The 17379-nt window shown below is 43.7% G+C and overlaps 1 protein-coding gene across 1 annotated transcript in view; it reads right to left on the reverse strand.

Moving 5' to 3' along the window:
- The window catches only part of JAM2 (junctional adhesion molecule 2), a 69673-nt gene that overhangs the window by 21795 nt on the left and 30499 nt on the right, over positions 1–17379 (reverse strand). Inside the window, exon 2 of the mRNA XM_058661738.1 lies at positions 4714–4779. Within this exon, the coding sequence (XP_058517721.1) occupies positions 4714–4779 (66 nt within the window). The remainder of the gene's footprint in view (positions 1–4713; positions 4780–17379) is intronic.

Genomic DNA, 17379 nt, shown 5'->3' on the forward strand with positions numbered 1-17379 from the left:
TATCTCTTTCTCCTTTTTTTTAAGATTTTTTTTTTTATAGTAAAGTCAGATATACAGAGAGGAGGAGAGACAGAGAGGAAGATCTTCTGTTTGATGGTTCACTCCCCAAGTGAGCCACAATGGCCGGTGCTGTGCCAATCCAAAGTCAGGAGCGAGGAACTTCCCTCAGGTCTCCCATGTAGGTGCAGGGTCCCAAGGTCTTGGGCCGTCCTCGACTGCTTTCCTAGGCCACAAGCAGGGAGCTGGATGGGAAGCGGGGCCACTGGAATTAGAACCAGCGTCCTTATGGGATCCTGGTGAGTTCAAGGCGAGGACTTTAACCGCTAGGCTATTGCAGCAGGCCCTATCTCTCTGCTTCTTGAATAAAATAAAATAATTCAAATTACATACATTTCAGCATGCATGGACAGCATACTTTTCTGTGTTGAGTTGCAGGGTTATTATGCCATATATAGTACTTCAAAACCCAGCTTCTGCCATGTCTTCAAAGAGTTCTCTATGAAAACAACTATTTCAGACTTTTTCGTGCCAGTTGTCCAACTGGCATAATAGTTAAGATGTCACTTGTTGGGGCCAGTGTTGTGACACAAGGTGGTGCCAAAGTCCTACACGAGAAGAGTTTCAAGTCAGGGTTGTTCCACTTTGGACCCAGCTTCCTGCTAATGTACCTAGGAAAGCTGCATGGCCTCCGTGTTTGGGGTCCCGGCCACCTTTGTGGGAGACTGGGATGGAATTCCAAGCCAGTGTGCCACCTTAGCTCAGCACTGGCCATTGTGACCATCTAGGGAGTGATGGAAAATCTTACTTTCTGTCTGATTTCCTTCTCTCTTTATACCTCTGCCTTTCGTATAAATAAAACAACCAACCAACCAACCAAAAACTAGGGCCAAAGTTGTGGGTAAAGTCACAGCTTGCAATGCTGGCATGTTATAGGGATGCCAATGTGAATCCCGCTGCTCCACTTCATCCAGCTTTCCGGCAATTTAGCTGAGCAAGCAGGGGAAGACGGCTCGGGCCCTCACGGCCCTGCACCCACAGGGAAGACCTGGAAGAAGTGTTGACTTCTTAGTTTTGGCTCAGCCCCGCTCCTACTGTTGCGGCTGTTTAACGGCATCGGGAAGGAAATATTTTCTGGCTCTCCCTGTGTCTCTTTGTAGCTGCCTTTCAAAACTAAACAAATAGATCTTTGACCAAAATTTCTTCACTAGAATAATCATACCTTTAATCCCACGTCCTATAAAGTTTTGCGGTACACTCGTACTAGACGCATGTTCGAAAATTACTTAACTTTTTTTGAACATTAAACCCACATCTATAAAATGATGGAAGTCAATATCCATCTGACAAGATCGTTGTAAAGATTAAATGAGACAATGTATTAGATTCAAGGGTATTTCAAACAGCTCGTGAAAATGGAGTAAAAATGCGAATTTATTTGGGTACAAAACATTTTGAACGTGCATTTTCCGTTGATGTTTTGAAGCTTGCTCATGTTTGGTGCACACAGTGCCTTGCATAAGGTATGTGCTCCATAAACGGTCAACAGCATTTTCATCCACGAAAAATGCCTCTTTAGATATGGTGGCAGGTTAATGGCACAAAAATTCCTATTCTATGCCATCACAAGATGAGCTGTGGATGACTCCCATATGAACAAAATTTTACCTCTGTTTGGAACAGCAAAGAAAATGACATACAGACATTCTGTTTCTTTTCACATCTAGGTTCCCTTCCTATCAAAGTGATTATTTCATTGCCAAATACCTGCTTCATCTGGATTAAGAAAAGCAGTTATTTACAGAAAGCATTGATCACAACCTGGAGTGAAATAATCCCTTGTAGAAATCACTTGTGGAGACTTTAAAAAGTTCATGGGAAAGTTGAATTAAGTTTTTTTGTTGCAAAAAATGTTTTGAAATCCATGCACAGGTTTTTCCATGACACTAATCTTCCCTGAAGTTTCATTAAAAGACCTCCTGTAAATAGAACCATTATGAATTCTTAATAGGGTTCTGTCCTGCTACCTTGAGTGTATTATCTGTGCTCAAGTTTAAAATCATCAAAAGCTTACATAATACAAAAAAAAAATTGCTGCCAGTGAAGCAGTTCTGCAGAATGAGCAAAAACTGCTTCTGTGGGAAAATGCTTACTAGTGAATGTAGAGGAACAGCCGTCAGAGGGTTGGAAACCCCGCACAGGGTGGGAGGGCTGCCCTGACCGTGGTCTCTGCTTGTAAAAACCCAACGGAAGTGACACAAGATGCCAGCACCAAAGAGGCACTTCCCTCAACATCTGAAAAACCAGAGGCAAAAGACTAAGTGTTTGGAGTGGACCACACATACCTACACATCCACACCATAAAAGAGCTTAAGTAAAATTTAAAGGACCCCATAGAATATCCACAAACCATGATGTAGAAGAAAATAGATATTTATTTTTGCTTTACCAAGAATCAGATTGTGGGTTGCTGGGAGCGGCCCTCCTCCTTTTCCCACTCCACTTTCCCCACATACCAGAAGAAAAAATGAGACTGGATCATCTACTTTCTGCCATTCCTAGACCCCCGCCATCCAACTTGGTGGTCTGCATGGGCATGTGTCCCTCTCTACTATGTAAACATCATTGAAAATAAAATGAATGTATTTAAAAAAAAAAAAGAATCAAACTGAATAACTGTAGCCAACTAAGCCACCATTGGCAACACTGGCATACCATATCAGCACCCCATACTGGAGTTCTGGCTGCTTGGCATCCAATTCAAGTCCCTGCTTCTGTGTCTGGGAAAGGAGGGAAAAATAGCTCAGTTACGTTGGCCCATGTCACCCAGGATGGAAATTTGGATGGAGTTTCAGGCTCGTGGATTGACCTGGGATAGTCCTCTGAGGCCATTTCAAGGAGTGAACCAGCAGAACGAAAATCTCTCTCCACTCCCTCTCCCCTCACCCCATCTCTCTATGCAACTCTGCCTTTCAAATAAAGGAATCTTTCAAAGCTATTTGTTTATTTTCATCTACTTAAAAGACAAGAATGATACAGACAGAGTTTTTTTTTTTTTGAAGATTTATTATTATTATTGGAAAGTCAGATATACAAAGAGGAAGAGAGACAGAGAGGAGGATCTTCTATCCGTTGTTTCACTCCCCAAGTGAGCCGCAACAGGCCGGTGCGTGCCGATCCGATCTGAAGCCGGGAACCAGGAACCTCTTCCAGGTCTCCCACACGGGTGCAGGGTCCCAATGCATTGGGCCGTCCTCTACTGCTTTCCCAGGCCACAGGCAGGGAGTTGGATGGGAAGTGGAGCTGCCGGGATTAGAACCGGCGCCCATATGGGATCCCGGGGCATTCAAGGTGAGGACCTTAGCCACCAGGCCAAGCCAAAGGGCCCAAGAGACAGAGATTTTTAATCTGTTGGCTCACATCCCAAACACCTGAAACATTTGGGCCTGGGCCGAGCCAAAGTCATGAGTCAGGAAATCTCTCTAGGTCTCCCATATGGGTATGCAGCAGCAATCCAACTATGTGGATTCTTCCAATACAGAAAGCTCCATTAGGAAGTAGACATTCTAGGACTTGAACAAGCACTCCAATGCAGGTGTCCTGGACAGCTGCTTGACCCACTGCACCAACAACATTCACTGCTAATACATAAATCTTTTTTTTTAAAGATTTTATTTATTTTATTACCAAGCCGGATATACAGAGAGGAGGAGAGACAGAGAGGAAGATCTTCCGTCCGATGATTCACTCCCCAAGTGAGCCGCAATGGGCCGATGCGTGCCGATCCGATGCCGGGAACCTGGAACCTCTTCCGGGTCTCCCACGCGGGTGCAGTGTCCCAATGCATTGGGCCGTCCTCGACTGCTTTCCCAGGCCACAAGCAGGGAGCTGGATGGGAAGTGGAGCTGCCGGGATTAGAACCGGCGCCCATACGGGATCCCGGGGCGTTCAAGGTGAGGACTTTAGCCGCTAGGCCACGCTGCCGGGCCCAATACATAAATCTTAATTTAAAAGAACCGAAGTGAAAAAAAAGAAAATGGAAAGCACCTGTCTTGGAGTGACACTAACATTTGATTAAAATTAATTTTAGAAAGTTTCCTATATTATAAATGATATATTAGAAAGGCACGTAAATGGTTATAAAGTTTCATTTTAGTGATGGAAATTTTTGAACTAGAGGTAGTGGTTGCATAATACTCTGAATATTCTAAGTGCCATGGAACCATTCACTTGTAAATGAAGGATATTCTGTTCTATAAGCCTCACCTCAAAAAATCTTCTCTAAAGTAATGTAAAATTAAGTAATATAATTTTAGCGGCCAGCACTGTGGTATAGTAGGCTAACCTGCAGTGTCAGCATCCATATGGGTGCTGGTTTATATCCTGGCTACTCCACTTCCAATCCAGCTCCCTCCCAATATGCCTAGGAAAGCAGTGGAAGATGGCTGAAGCCTTTGGCCCCTTGTACGCTTCTAGGAGACCCAGAAGAAGTTTCTGGTTCCTGGCTTCAGCCTGCAACAGCTAGGGAGACCCCTTCCTTCTCTCTCCATCTGCCTTCCAAATTAATAAAATAGGCAGAGGAAAGAGGAAAGAAAGGGGTGGGTAAATAACAAAGGAAGGAAGGAAGGAAAGAAGGAAAGAAAAATATGGCACCACATGTGCCATCTTAATGAGTTCTTACAACAACAGAATCCATGAGAATCAGGGAGACTATACCTTGGTACTCAACTGCTGTGACTACTTGTTGGTCTTTGGGAGCAGAAAATCCATAGGCCTTATGATCTGAAACATTAACACAGATAAGAAAGTCAAAATAGTGCAAAAAAAATCAGAAAAAAACAAAGCAAACCACGTATGCTGCTTCCATATTCTGTGTTACCCTTTCGGCCTTTAAGCGTTTCCCACAAGAGAACTCATGAACCTGCTTAGACTTCTTTATGAACAACCACCCCAACTCTGAATAAGAAATAACATTTTTAGTTCAGCCCCGTGTGCAGTCCAGTATCGGTCCAGCCATCCATCCAGCAGTCATCAGTCTATCTGTGCAGACCTGCTTTTCCAACTGAATTATCTCCCTACTATAGAATCTTCATTTCTTTATTTTAATTTTATTTTTTTCCCATGATACAGTTTTGTAAGTACAGGGATTCCTTCCTTCCCATCCTCTTCCTCCGTCTCCATTTCCCCCCATACTGTCACCACAGTACAGTCCTTTAGTAGCAGTTATACGTTTAGCATTCTGGTATTTAAGTACATCTTGGTTTTGCAGGTACATTATGCTCAGGGAAATAAATCAGTCCCGAAAGAACAAATGTCATATGTTCTAAGGTATCCTTCAATGCAAAACACAAAATAAGTAGATACAGGTAGACAAATATGTACGTATATTCTTTTTTTTTAAAGATTTATTTATTTTATTACAGCCAGATATACACAGAGGAGGAGAGACAGAGAGGAAGATCTTCCATCTGATGATTCACTCCCCAAGTGAGCCGCAACTGGCCAGTGCGCGCCGATCCGATGCCGGGAACCAGGAACCTCTTCCAGGTCTCCCACACGGGTGCAGGGTCCCAAGGTATTGGGCCGTCCTCAACTGCTTTCCCAGGCCACAAGCAGGGAGCTGGATGGGAAGTGGAGCTGCCGGGATTAGAACCTAGCGCCCATATGGGATCCTGGGGCGTTCAAGGCGAGGACTTTAGCCGCTAGGCCACGCCGCCGGGCCCATGTACGTATATTCTTATAGACAGACTGTACAATGGGACTAACCCACTAGGAAGTGAAGTTACACTGCAGTATGCATCTCTATTTCTCAGTAAAACGAGGACTCCTAACGAAGCAGTTAGACACCTTGATAATATGATGCTAGGCTTTTTTCCTTTGCCTATGTCTACTATATAGTCTTTTATCATCTCACTGACCTGCCATTTGTTTGTTAAAAAGTCATAAACCTGTATCTCTTGCTCTAATCTTGGTCCATGAGTCCCTCTTTCACCAGACAACTCCCTCTCCAAGTCTAAGATCACCAAAAAAACTCAGGGGCAAGACTGACCTCATCCACTTGTCCCCCAACTTTCTTATATTGTTACCATCCCCTCACAGTAAAAGGCATCACAATTTTGTAGCTGAAGGACAATATTAGTGTAAAATACAGGGTACACTGGGCGGGGAAGGGTTAGGCGTGATGGAGGAAAGCCCTATACCTATAAAACTGCATAATGGAAAATAAGAATAAAAATTTTTAAACATTTGAAAAGGCATCACAGTTTACACGATCACTCATGCCAGATTCTTAGGTGTTGCCAGGGATGCATCCATTCTCTCATCCATTCAATAGCTGCCACCTACAGATTAAAATAATTGTGTATTGGCCAAGATGCATTTTCAAATACTCATCCTTTTGACTAATGTACTAGTCAGCCCTTCATTACTGCAACTGGATATCGGAGGGACATTAAACAGAGTAGTTTTCAGGGAATGGTTCCCTGCTAAGATTCAGTGACATCATTGGTTGCATTTATGTTGAGGGCATTCTTACTGGCAAAGTCCTGAAGTGGCAAGAGACAACACATATGCCAATGTCACTCCTTACAAAGCCACCATGATTCAATCGCAGTCTGCCCTAACACCTTAATCCAATCTGATCGCCTCCCAAGGCTCCACCTTCTGGCATCCTAACTGGATTACATTTCTATCCTCGCAGTACCATTAACATAAGACTTTGGGAACCAAATCTTTAGCACACAGATCTTGGAGTGTATCCACACTAATACCCAAACACATCTTCGTGCAACCAAATACTCTGCCTCAGAGAGGGGACATGGCTGACCAACACAAAGGAAGCAAGTTTAGAGCACTTCTGCCTTCCTACACTTAAAACCTTCATCGTCATAGGAACAGAGAAAACTCACGGAGGCCATCATGAATAAAATCTCCCTGCTGCTCAGATCTGGGGTAGTGAGGAAGAAATGCGTTGGAAAACATGGATTTTGGTGGGCTCTTGAGGAAGTATGCTGATAGTCAAAGCTTACTAAGCACTTGGGTTTCATGCAACATCCTCAGTGCTTTTCAAGAACTGACTCGTTTCAGGCTTGCAACGATTCTCAGTGGTAGGGGCCATTTTTATCCACATGGTTTTCAGGTGGGAAAAGAGAGGCACAGAGAGAGTGAGAACTTGGGCTGCAGATAGTAAGTGGTGCCGCTGGGACTTGAACGCAGCCAGTCTGTACCTAAAGCCCACATGGCTAATTAGCAGACTCTACTGGGTCCCACACCAGGTTCCCCACCAGCTGAACTATGAGGAAGAATTGCAGAATCACATAAGTGCTGTGTGGAAAGGTCCATTGCTCTAATGAAGATGAGTTAGGTGGAAAAATTGGCTAGAATGAGAACGGGACCTGCTCTGAAGTTCAAGAGGAATGCGAAAGGGGGAGCTAAGAAAGTGAAGAATGAACGCAAAAGAAATCTGTGACAACTCAGAAAGGGATCTGTGTTAGAAGGGGCTGTGCTGTGCGTACTCGATGTTGATATTTTGCAGCAACCCTATCTTTCACCTACTAGATCCTGGCATCAACCCACACCCATCTCAATTGGATTTTAGAGAGGCATAGAATATTCCTGAGATGAGGGCTGGGCAATCATCCCTGGCTGAGAACCACAGCCAGACAGGCTGGATTTGCAATTAGACTATAGCAGGCAAAAAACAAACAAACAAACAAGGAGTTTAATGATCTTGGAAACTCCCATAAAATCAGAAGTTCCTAACTATGAAAGACAGTTTATCATCTCTCTGTGAAAGAGAAAAAAATCTTTGAAATTACACAATGGCATCTTTTCTATGATTGATTCTTCAACCGCTACACCAATATACCAATCAGTCTTTCAGTGGTGCTAGACTTGGTCACAAGGAACATGATATTCTTTCTCTCTTCTTTCCCTTTCTGTCTTCCCTTGGAAGTTTGAAAAGTAATTGTGAGAGTATAATCCTGAAACCTACAGGACCCAAACATCTTTAACTGCAAATGTCTTCATCAGGGAGACAGCCAAGCCTATATAAATGCGGACTGGAACTGAACTGATTCTTCCTACTGACCGCGGTGAAGGAGTGGCAGAAAGCAGTGACCCAGGCGGCTCCATCTGAGAACGCACGCAGGGCTGCTCCGCGTGTCTATCCCGAGAACCACGAAATGGGTCCAAGTCTTCTTTTTAAATATCCTTTTCCTCCCCCACCCGCCTTTTTTATACTACACTGCTAAATACCAACTATTCTTTCTTTTCTTCTCTAAAATCCCCAAGCCTCAGTCCTACCAAATACCTTTCATTTCCAGCTTCCCCTCCCTTCCTCCAATTTAAAACATTTCTTACTTACTTTTCACTTTCTTGCGAAGCACATGTGTGTAAAAGAAGCTGAGAAACAGAAAGATCAAGCACTGGTTTCTTTTCAAAATGCTGTCAACAGCCAGCTTGGAGCCAGACCAAAGTCAAGACGCCACGGCTCTATCTGGGTCTGTCCCAGGGGTGGCGGGGACCCAGGTATTTAGGCCATCTTCTTCATGCCTCCTAAGAGTGTGTATTAAGGGAAGCCGAGCACCTGAGGCTCCAACTCAGACACCAACACGCAATACACCTGTCCCACGTAGCAGCTTAACCACTGTGCCTAGTTTGTCCGCTTCGACTCAATTTCATTTTGCAGAGTCTAATGATAGTCTCAATCATCAGAAAGCAGAGACGGGCCGTGCAGAAGACAGCCAACACACCAGATTGTCATAAGTGAGCCAAGTTAAAGACGGGACCTTGTGGCCTTACTGTAGCCACCTACATTTTTTTTTTTTAAGATTTATTTATTTTTATTACAAAGTCAGATATACAGAGAGGAGGAGAGACAGAGAGGAAGATCTTCCATCCGATGATTCACTCCCCAAGTGACCACAACTGCCAGTGCGCGCCGATCCAAAGCCGGGAACCAGGAACTTCTTCCAGGTCTCCCACACGGGTGCAGGGTCCCAAGGCCTTGGGCCGTCCTCAACTGCTTTCCCAGGCCACAAGCAGGGAGCTGGATGGGAAGTGGAGCTGCCGGGTTTAGAACCGGCGCCCATATGGGATCCTGGGGCATTCAAGGCGAGGACTTTAGCCGCTAGGCCACGCCGCCAGGCCCTACATTTCATGACAGAATTTCTCAAAATTTTTCCTTAGGATTCTGCTTTCAAACCACGATTCTGTGAGACTTTCAAAATGTATTTGGAAAAGTTTCTTTCTCCTTGGGTAACATATGTATTAGTGGCCTCAAAGAAGCTGTAAAATTGACCATTCTCTCCATTTTTGAAGTATTTTCGAATACTTTCAGACAAAACAATGCAGACCTAGACAGTCCCTGGAAACCAGCTGAGAGGAAAACCTGGACAAAATGGGAAGACATCCTCTTTGTTCCCTCCACGCAGGACTTCTTTGAACTTCTCTAACACCTGCTTCCTACTGTGAGTATCTGCGTTCTTGAGGGAGTTCCAGCCTTCTTCCATGTAGGGTGATTTTTCTGCACAATCAGATAGGAAGACACATGAGCCGAGTTTCAGGAATCACTGAGAAGAAATGATTCCCCACATCTTTCTCAGCTCTAAGCTTTTACTGGCTTAACTCCTTTGAGACAGATTTCTTCAGTTGTCAAAAATAACTCTCGAAGTTCTATGGAAAAGCAAAGCTGTTAACTTTACAAATTTTATTAACTCCCTGTGAACACAGAGAGTTCACTGAATTGGCAAAAGCATGAAGAAAAAGAATTATACAAGGGGATCAGTTGTTTTTTTTTTTAAAGATTCATTTATTTGCTTGAAAGGCAGGATCACGAACAGAATGAGAGAGACAGAGAAAGAGAGAGAGGGAGAGAGGGAGAGAGGCAGATAAAGGGAGGGAGAAACAGAGAGCGCGTACTCTCCATCTTCCAACTGCTCGTTTGCTCTCCAAGTGGTTGTCAAGGTCAGGGCCAGGCCAGATTGCAGCCAGGTGCCTGGTACCCCATCGGGTCTCCCACGTCCATGACAGGAGCCCAAGTATTAGGACCGTCTTCCACTGCTTTCCAAGCACGTTAGCAGGGAGCTGGATCAAAAGTGGAAGGGTCACAACAAGAGCTATGTTCGTATGAGTTGCCCGTGTTACAGGCAGTGGGCAAACCTGTGCCATGATGCCAGCCTCAAGGCGAATGGTTTTAACAAACAGGCAGCAATTCTTAGTAGGTAAATAGTTAACTCTGTGAGTTTTAAATATGTTCTTCCTGCTACCCTGCTTCTTCAACATTGCTTTCTGAATAAGCAAAAATATTTCAAGTATCTGATAAATTATTTAAACTTATTTTAATAGGTAGTGCTCAGTTTTGAAATAAGGAATACTTTTTTATGATAAAACTCCTACCTTGTTTCACTTGGTTTTTCTTAACTCGCGCTAAAGGCCCTTTGGATTAAGCCTGTGAACTTTTTGCCAACATTTCACTAGGAGATGTGAGGGACTGATTCTGTCGGCTGCTCCCTTGAACTGATTTGTACTTTATCAGAATAAATTAATAGGAAAATAAGTTTTAAAAGGTCATGCAGCCCTGTGGTAAAGAACTGTTTTAGAACTAGCGGCAAAATGTCCTTAACAACCATGGACATAGGCCAGAAGCACTGGAACACGCTGAGAGGAGGACCTCCAGACCTGCTAGTGATTCCAAATCAAGGAGATCTTGGATGGAATCTTCTGGGCCCTAGCTTTCCCAATTCTAAGAGTTAAAGTCCTTGTACGTTCTCTTACTCATCTAAGATATCTGGTCTACCTAATAATAACTGCTTCTATTACCACAATCTTGTATATGCTACATAATGTTAACATTTTAAATGCAAAATATGATCTATTGTTACAGATTCAGTGAATTTTTAGTCTTGCCTGCAGTTGGCTCACCAGGACTAGAGCAGATTTCCCACACAGTAAACAGCACGCTGTTTGCCGCCCCAGGCCTATAGGGTTATTTTGATGATGGATGAATTTTCTCCTGGAGAATCTAGCATTTCGGTAGCACATCACTCCACATTCGATGGACGTGACCACAGAGACGGGTTAAACAAAGTTCTCACGGGTACAATGCTTTGAGAGCAGGGAAGCTCAAGCGGACATCTACTTAGTCCAAGGAATGTGTGAACTCGTCTCTGGCATTGTGAGAAAGTAGTGTCAACTCAGACACTACCACTCTGCAAATGGCCTCAATGATCCATTTTCAAATTTTAGGATTAGAAAGACAATGCTCTGTATTATACAAAATGCCATCTTACATGTATATGACACATGAACTAATCTGAGTAAGTTGTGTGTATGCTCTACATACACACAATTTCATGTGTGTCTACTTTGTGATTCTTTGACAACTCAAGTGCAAGGATTACTAATATTTAAGGATTGAATACTCAACGACCTCATTGTGCTTGAAGTGGCGAAACTGACAGCGATTCATAACTGGTGAACTATCACAACCACCTGAGCAAGTAACTCGGAGCATGCCCCACATCCGGGACCTGGGGAGGGTGGGAAACTGGGTGGGGCTTCTCCCTCAATATCCCCCTTTACCTCAGACACATGAAGGAAACAATATGGAAATAATAGTCTTACCCAGTTTCCTATAGCCCTTGAACCTTTTTACCCTAATTAACTATGTAAAGATTGTCAAAAACATAATTTAAAAAAATTTTTAAAAAGAATATAAAGCTGTGTTCGTGTAAGTTACCTGCACTGGTTCATTCGGAAAAGCTCTCAGAGACTTGCATTGCCTAAGTAACTGAATGCTAAAAATTTTCACTTGATATTAAAAAAGAAATGACATAAATTGATTTCTCAAAGTAAGTCTCTAAAATTTCAAACACATGTCTTCAGCAAACCTTCAAATTTCTTCATTTTATTAAAAAGATGTACTGACTCACTTGAAAGGCAGAGTTGCAGAAAGGGTAAGAGAGAAATGGGGAGCTCTTCCATACCTCCCCCACTCCACCCTGGCCTGGATAAAACGCCACAAATTGCCACGGCAGCTGGACTGGATCAGGTTGAAACCAGAAGCCTGGAGCTCCATCCAGGTCCCCCACATGGGTGGAGAATCCTTTAGCTTTCCTTGCTCTTGCTCCAGTGACAATCTCAATCAAATACAATTTATTCACCAGTGAAATCAGCAAATTACCAGCAGATTTCAGATAAATGGCAATAATCAAATTCAGTAGGATCTCAAGACAACATAATGAAGGGCATATTACCAAACTGATACTAACAAGCATCATAAACAGGGGGTAAGAGCATTGTGGCACAATGAGTGAAACCACTGCCCACAACACCAGCATCCCTTATGAACACGGGTTTGGGTCCCTGCTGCTCCACTTCTGATACAGGTTCCAGCTAATGTAACTGGGAAAGCAGGAGAAGATAACCCAAGTGCCACCCACATGGAAGACCCAGAAGTCCCTGAGACATGGTTTGGTTCCAGCTCATGCCCAGTCCCAGCTGTTGCAGCTGTTTGGGAAGTAAGCCCATGGATGGAATATTCTCTATCACTCCCACTCTGTAACTCACCCTTTCAAATAAACTGTTATTGCACACACACAACATACACACGCTTCCAAACCCCCAGCATATGTGTAAATTTGTGGATAGTACTGAAACTTACACATTGCTGCTTTTTTTTTCTTTTATGATCTTCAGTAATATCATGTCATATCAGAGAATTAATTCATGTTTCAGTGTCTTATATTCTGGCACCTCCTTTGCATTACAACTTCTATGTTTTATGACCATCAGTAAGTGAGATAAGTGTTATCTGAACACAAGCACAGCAATATTGCAATATACAAAGGATGAACAGGCATAGAATGTGCACTAGTGGACAAAGTGAATCATGTCCCAGTAAGACAAATGGGGACAGAATGGGCTATCATCATGTTCTTCAGAATGGTATGGAACATAAAACCCATGAATCGAGGCAGGGATGTGGCACAGTGGCCAACCACCTCTTGGGATACTTGTACCTCTGTATCCTGTAGGGGAGTGCCAGGGTTCAGGTTCTAGAACTGCTTCCCATTCCCATTCCCTATGAAGGCATGCTCTGGGGGGCAGCAGTGGTGGCTCAAGGAGTTGGGTCCCTGCCATTGACATGGGAGACCTGGACTGAGGTTCAAGCTGGGAGCTTTGGCCTACCCCAGCCCCAACTGCTAGGGACATGTGGGGAGTGAACCAGCGGATGAAAAGTATGCCTCTCTCTTTGGCTACACACTCCCTGCCATCTATCTACCTTCCGTATAGAAATGATCTTTAAAATGTAAAAGATATGAACTGCTTAATTCCGGAATTTTCCATTCCGTATTTTCACACTACAATTTACTGCAGATAACTGAAAATAGGGCAAGTAAAATTGTGGAAAAGGGGGGTGACGTACAGAGGCCATGGCTACCGACAATCCCGGGTTCTAACTGATGCTTCTGAAGACTCTGATGCCAAGAAATAAAAGCCAATAAAATGCCAAGAAATAAAAGCTGTGAAGTAGGAAGTTACTAAAGATGAGAATACATCAAAACAGAGTCCTTGTGTGATGGTAAAGAGAAGAAACGCAAGCCTGAGTGTGGTCCTCCCTAAGGACACATGTGAACTGGGCTGGAACAGAATGGGCTGGAACAGAAGCATGTCCCTAGAGGAGATGGTTCCAGCCCTGAGAGCTGACCTGTCTTCATTAATTTTTACTCAAAGCTCTCCAACCTAAAATTGCATTTATCTGATTCCTAGACCTTGAAGCGGTTTTTGAAAATTAGAAGGTCAGAACCAGTGTATCTGGAAGTTAGTTCCTAAAAGAAATAAATTTACGGTATAATTGTCAAATAAACCATTTTTTCAGACTCTATCCATGAATCACTTCTATAAGAGTCCAGTCAACTGAGAAATGAGTAAAATCATGTTTCCTCCTCCTTTCCCCCTTCCTCTCCTTCCTCATCCTCTTCCATTTTCTTCTTTAAAAAAAAAAGGGCCTGGTGCAGTGGCATAGTGGTTAAGGTCCTCGCCTTGCACGTGCCAGGATCCCATTTGTGTGCCAGTTCTAGACCCAGCGGCCCCACTTCCCATCCAGCTCCCTGCTCGTGGCCTGGGAAAGCAGTCTAGGACGGCCCAAAGCCTTGGGACCCTGCATCCACCTGGGAGAGCCGGAAGAGCTCCTGGCTTCAAATTGGCTCAGCTCCAGCCATTGCAGTCACTTGAGGAGTGAATTACCAGATGGAAGATCTTCCTCTGTGTCTCTCCTCCTCTCTGTATATTCACCTTTCCAATAAAAATAAATAAATTTTCTTTTAAAAAAAAGATTTATTTGTTTTGCTTGGAAATCCAGAGTTACAGAGAGGGAGAAAGAGACCTGCTATCCACTGGTTCACTTTGCAGACGGCTGCAGTGGGCAAAGCTAGGCCAGTCCAAAGCAGGAACCAAAAGTTTGTGCCAAGTCCCCTGTGGGTACAGGGGCCCAAGGACTTGAGCCATTCTCCGCTGCTCACCAGGACATAAACAGGGAGCTGGGGGAGCTGGATCAGAAAGTGGCACAGCCAGTTCAAGAACTGATGCCAACATGAAATGCCAGCACCAGCAGGCTAAGGATTAGACTACTGAGCCACCATGCCAGCTCCAAAGCCAAGTTCCTGAATCTGGGTTCTGGACTCTGCTGCTCGGCCTTTTGGCTAAGATCTAGTACCAATCCAGGTCGTAAACTTTGAAAATCTGAGAAAGTCTTCCCAAAATGTCCTACCAGCTGATCAACACCCGGATTATTGAGGGTCTCCTTGGATCAGGGCTGATCCAAAGCCACTTGATACTGTTAACTTCTGAAACTACATCTGAGAAGGTTGCAAAAATGTTCATGGAAAATGCACATCACCTCTTACATTTGATTTTTACACAAACTTCCAAAAGCCCTCTCCTATACAAGAACCTTCTGTCAAGCTTCTCTACCCGGCCACCCTTCCTGGACCTGTAGCACTCCCCTCTCCATTTCCCATACATTGGGGGGGAGGGGAAGGCACATCTACAGAGAGAAGGAGAGACAAAGATCCTCCATCCGACGGAAGCTGTTCTCTGCATACTGAATGAATTTTAGCAATAACGATCAAGCGTTCAGTCTTTCAAATCTGAAAGCAGTTCTGCAGTGGCTGTTTCGCTGCTTAGTGTCTGTTGAATTCTTAACCTAACAAAGGGTTAAGCCTGTTATGGTGAGCTGAACTCAGAGTATATCCTTGCAAAAAAATATTTTTAAATAAATAAATGAGCCAAGAGGAGGAGGGAGTGAAAACAGCCAGGAGCCAGGGTAGGGCGGGAAGCATCACTGTGCTCCTGAACCTGTATTGGGAAATGCGTTCAATTGATTCTCTTTATATAAATAATATTTTTTTAAAAAGCAGTTCTGCATTCATCTCAGCTATATGTTGGCAGCGAAATATGGGGCAAACAGTGACTTTATGATGGACCATATCAATCAGTGGACGACCTCGTCGAGCGAAACTGGCAGCGATTCATAACTGGAGAACTATTAAAACCACTTGAGCAAATATCTCAGAGCATGCCCCACATCCGGGACTTGGGATGGGCGGGAAACCGGGTGGGGCTTCTCCCTCAATATCCCCCTTTACCTCAGATACATGATGGAAACAATATGGACATAATAGTATTACCTACTTCCCTATACCCCCTGAACCTTTTTTTTAATAGCAATTAACTATGTAAAGATTGTCAACAACAATACAATAAAAAAATAATAAATACATAAATAAAAAGCAGTTCTGGACCTGGCACAATAGCCTAGTGGCTTAAGTCTTCACCTTGAACACAATGATTTCCCATATGGGTGCTGGTTCTGATCCTGACAGCTCCACTTCCCATCCAGCTCCCTACCTGTGGCTTGGGAAAGCAATCAAGTTCAACCCAGAGCTTTGGGACCCTGCGCCCATATGGGAGACCAGGAAGAGGCTCCGAGCTCCTGGCTCCTGGCTCAGTGGCGCAGCCCTGGCCTTGCAGCCACTTGGGAAGTGAATCAACGGACGGAAAATCTTCCTCTCTGTCTTTCTTCTTCTCTGTATAACTGACTTTCCAAGGAAAATAAATAAATCTTTTTAAAAAAAGCAGTACTGAATACAAACTGATTTTTGGAGAGGTTACCATTAAAAATGTCAAAGTTTTCTCTCATATCACTAATACATAATTTGAAAATAAAGTTATCTTTGTATTTCTCCAGTGAACATCATGCCTCTAGTGCTTTAAATCTCTTTAATTAAATGGAAAATTTATTTAAAAACTTAAAGAATAGACTTGCAAAGGACCAGAATTTAAAGGGGCTGATGTCTGAGGCCTTCCCTTGCCTGGGTTCCCCTCAAGGCCTTGTGGATGGATGGGGAAGGCCTCAGTATGTGTACATCTTGTGAAATAAGCAAGGAAAAGATTGGTTTGTTATTTTTCCTGCAGGAGACATTGCTACTCCACCCTTCACACAATCCTGAACTTCTTTTAATTTGCCTGTTCAGCTTCCCAGGTCTGACCACACGCAGAGTTTAGCTGAATAAAGTGGTCTCCAGGGGCCAGGATCTGAGAGTTCAACCTTTAAAACCCTAAAGATTCTATAGGGACAGTGTCTTAGCATGCACATTCATGCTATCAAACATCAACTCTTAAAATGTACGAGTTGTGTAACTTTCAGTGCCCCATTCTGATGTTGAATGATATGTCATAAGAGCTTAGCCTTTGCGTCTCATGCATGTGTTATTAATTAAGCTCCATTGCTACACATGCTTACGGAAGAAATCTGAAGACTATGGAAAATCTCCCAGCCTATTATTGCTTCATGTTTCCTTTGATTAGTCTCCAGGAAACCAAAAGAACAAGAACCACTGATTTTGACGTGCAGAACCTGGAAACAATGGTTTGGCATGACTTAACTGTCATCGTTGTAATTGTCAGGCGGGACTACCCAGAATTACCCTCCCTGATTTCTCAGATGCTCTTAACCCAGACATCGTAATTTCCCTTTTCTTACTGTAAACACGGTTCCCTGGTTGATTTTATTTCAAAACTGACCCTACCCACCCAGGTACAAGCTAATAGCAAAACACACTTTTTTTTTTAGGGTCAGCCAAGTTGCTTTCATAAACAGCTTAAAGAACATCTGCACACATTCACATCCACAGGGACATCTGGAACTGCTTCCGGGACTGTCCAGGAGATGAATACATACTCTCAGAAAAAGGCCCAATGGGCCCGGCAGCGTGGCCTAGCGGCTAAAGTCCTTGCCTTGAACGCCCCAGGATCCCATATGGGCGCCGGTTCTAATCCCGGCAGCTCCACTTCCCATCCAGCTCCCTGCGTGTGGCC

This window comes from Ochotona princeps, chromosome 3 (genome assembly GCF_030435755.1).
Source record: "Ochotona princeps isolate mOchPri1 chromosome 3, mOchPri1.hap1, whole genome shotgun sequence".
Lineage (NCBI taxonomy): Eukaryota > Metazoa > Chordata > Mammalia > Lagomorpha > Ochotonidae > Ochotona > Ochotona princeps.